The sequence below is a fragment of the Clupea harengus genome, chromosome 15, assembly GCF_900700415.2.
Source record: "Clupea harengus chromosome 15, Ch_v2.0.2, whole genome shotgun sequence".
Taxonomy (NCBI): domain Eukaryota; kingdom Metazoa; phylum Chordata; class Actinopteri; order Clupeiformes; family Clupeidae; genus Clupea; species Clupea harengus.
Genome location: NC_045166.1, coordinates 19,302,410 through 19,304,909, shown reverse-complemented (window position 1 = coordinate 19,304,909; position 2,500 = coordinate 19,302,410). Strand labels below are relative to the sequence as shown.

At 48.9% G+C, this 2,500-nt stretch overlaps 1 protein-coding gene across 1 annotated transcript in view; it reads right to left on the bottom strand.

Moving 5' to 3' along the window:
• The window catches only part of sgk1 (serum/glucocorticoid regulated kinase 1), a 44,701-nt gene that overhangs the window by 21,674 nt on the left and 20,527 nt on the right, over positions 1-2,500 (bottom strand). Inside the window, exon 4 of the mRNA XM_031581521.2 lies at positions 141-344. Coding sequence (XP_031437381.1) covers positions 141-344 — 204 coding nt within the window. The remainder of the gene's footprint in view (positions 1-140; positions 345-2,500) is intronic.

Sequence of the window (2,500 nt, the reverse complement as noted above, 5' to 3'; positions counted from 1 at the left end):
TGATTGTATGGTACGTTGTGTGACAATATGTGTATTTTGTGTGTGTGTGTGTGTGGTTTGTGTGTGCACGTAGGCATGCACAGGTATGCATGTATAAACGTACCAGTGTATACAGGTATGTATGTACCCTATGAGCATACCTGTGCACGCTGGCGTGGTTGCCATGCCTCCTCGTGGCTGTAGGTGATGAAGGGCCCGCTGCACACGCAGCACTCTTGAAGCACAGGGTTTCCCAGCAGCATGGGCGAGTGCAGGGGCCACTCAAGGTCCGCCTCCCGACATGTCCCCACTGACTTCGGCTTTCCATCGCCATGGTGACGGCTCAGCATCTTCCACTTCCTCACCTGATGGAGCAGTGGATGAACAAAAACAACATAAACAGAAACTCACACATTGTTGTATATTCAGGGAAAAGCCACTTTACTGCAGCTGCACTGAAGGAGCCCATGCTCCTTCGTTCAGGTATGGATTTGGCCCTCGTCCAGAGCTGGTCTAGCACTATTCTAGTCCAGGTCTAGTATTAGTCTGGGCCTGGTCTAGCACTATTCGAGTCCTGGTCTAGTCCCCTACATGGGTGCAGATTAATCCTCTATAACACAACTCTGCTGGCCCATGCATGCTGATCATAGTCATGGAGAGAGCTAAAGCTAAATATAACATCAGCATTAGCCTTCATCTCCTCTGATATCTAAATGATTATGGGAGCCTGTCATATGAGAAGCCAGCTGGAATATCAAAGTTCATATAACACAAGAACTGTGTGTGTGTGTGTGTGTGTGTGTGTGTGTGTGTGTTAGGAATTAGCTGTATAAGCCAGGGGGTGTCTGCATAAGCCCCACCTGGATACCAAACCCCATCTGGGCTCATCCCCTTGTCTGACTTCTGATGCGCTCTCTCTCTCTCTCTCTCTCTCTCTCTCTCTCTCTCTCTCTCTCTCTCTCTCTCTCTCTCTCTCTCTCTCTCACGCACACACACACACACAGACACACACACAGACACACACACACACAGACACACACACACACAAACGCGCACAATAAGTAGAGTGGAGGTAAGAACACATTTTTAACTCCCTCACCCATTTTGAACTCCCTCTCTTACACACAATCACACATTCAGTCTCACACTCTTTTTCAAACTGACACACACACACACACACACACACACACACACACACACACACACACACACACACATACATAGGTGCCCTCTCGTCCACCCTGGGTTTTATCGTTACATAAGGCTGTCCTTGGCCCTCAAGTCTTTAGGGCAGTGAGTGTGTGAGAAGGCAGCTGAGTCGTCCTGGAGTCTAGAGTCTGCCCGAGAGGTGCCTCCGGCTCTCAGTCCCACTATCAGTGCCCTCTCTGCCTCCTCACACCAGCGGGCACAACCGTTTGTGAGCACACAATACACTGGCACACAATACACTGACACACCGTTAATTGGTACATCATACTCTGGCACACTGTGTAACACAAAATGGTGATTAATAAGTGCCTTAAACATTGGGACTTTAATCTGTCACCCTTCAGATATCATCTATCAGTGCTGCTATCGGTGCCCTCTCTGCCCCCTTACACCAGTTGGGCACACGTACACTGGCACACGTACACTGGCACACGTACACTGGCACACGTACACTGGCACACCGTACACTGGTATACTGTACACTGGCACACGTACACTGGCACACCGTACACTGGTATACTGTACACTGGCACACATACACTGGCACACCGTACACTGGCACACCGTACACTGGCACACCGTACACTGGTATACTGTACACTGGCACACGTACACTGGTATACAGTACACTGGCACACGTACACTGGCACACGTACACTGGCACACCGTAGACTGGCACACCGTGTGCGGTACACCGTGTGATACCAAATGGCCATTAATAATTCCCTGGCGTTGGGGAATATAGTGTACCCGACGCAACATGGTGAGAACAGAGGAGTGATGGATGGCCTGCTGTGGTGGAGGCAGTGCCTGTGGGCTATGACTCCACTCTACTATATCAGTAATCCATCATCAGGGTCGTTGCCACGCAGTCATGCAGATTTAATTACAACCTGTTGCCTCCTCTAAGTCCCCCTATTACTCCCCCCCCCCCACACACACACAGAACAGCATCTATCACAGACAGACACACACACACACACACACACACACACACACACACACACGCACACACACACACACACACACATACACACACACACACACACACACACACAAAACAGCATCTATCACAGACATGTGGAACATGCTGACACTCTCTCTGCTTAGGTGGAGCTCTGATGGATACTGGTTTAATTCAGTCCATAACAGGGCTTTTTAGGAAAAGGAAAAGGAAATGCTTTCTGAATACAGTCCTTCTTGCCACAACTAAGAGCTAGCATGTACTCCATACTTCTTTATAATACTTAATAATGCAACAAGATGTACATGGGGTTAGGGTTAATGACATACTTCAGAAGTGATACTATCT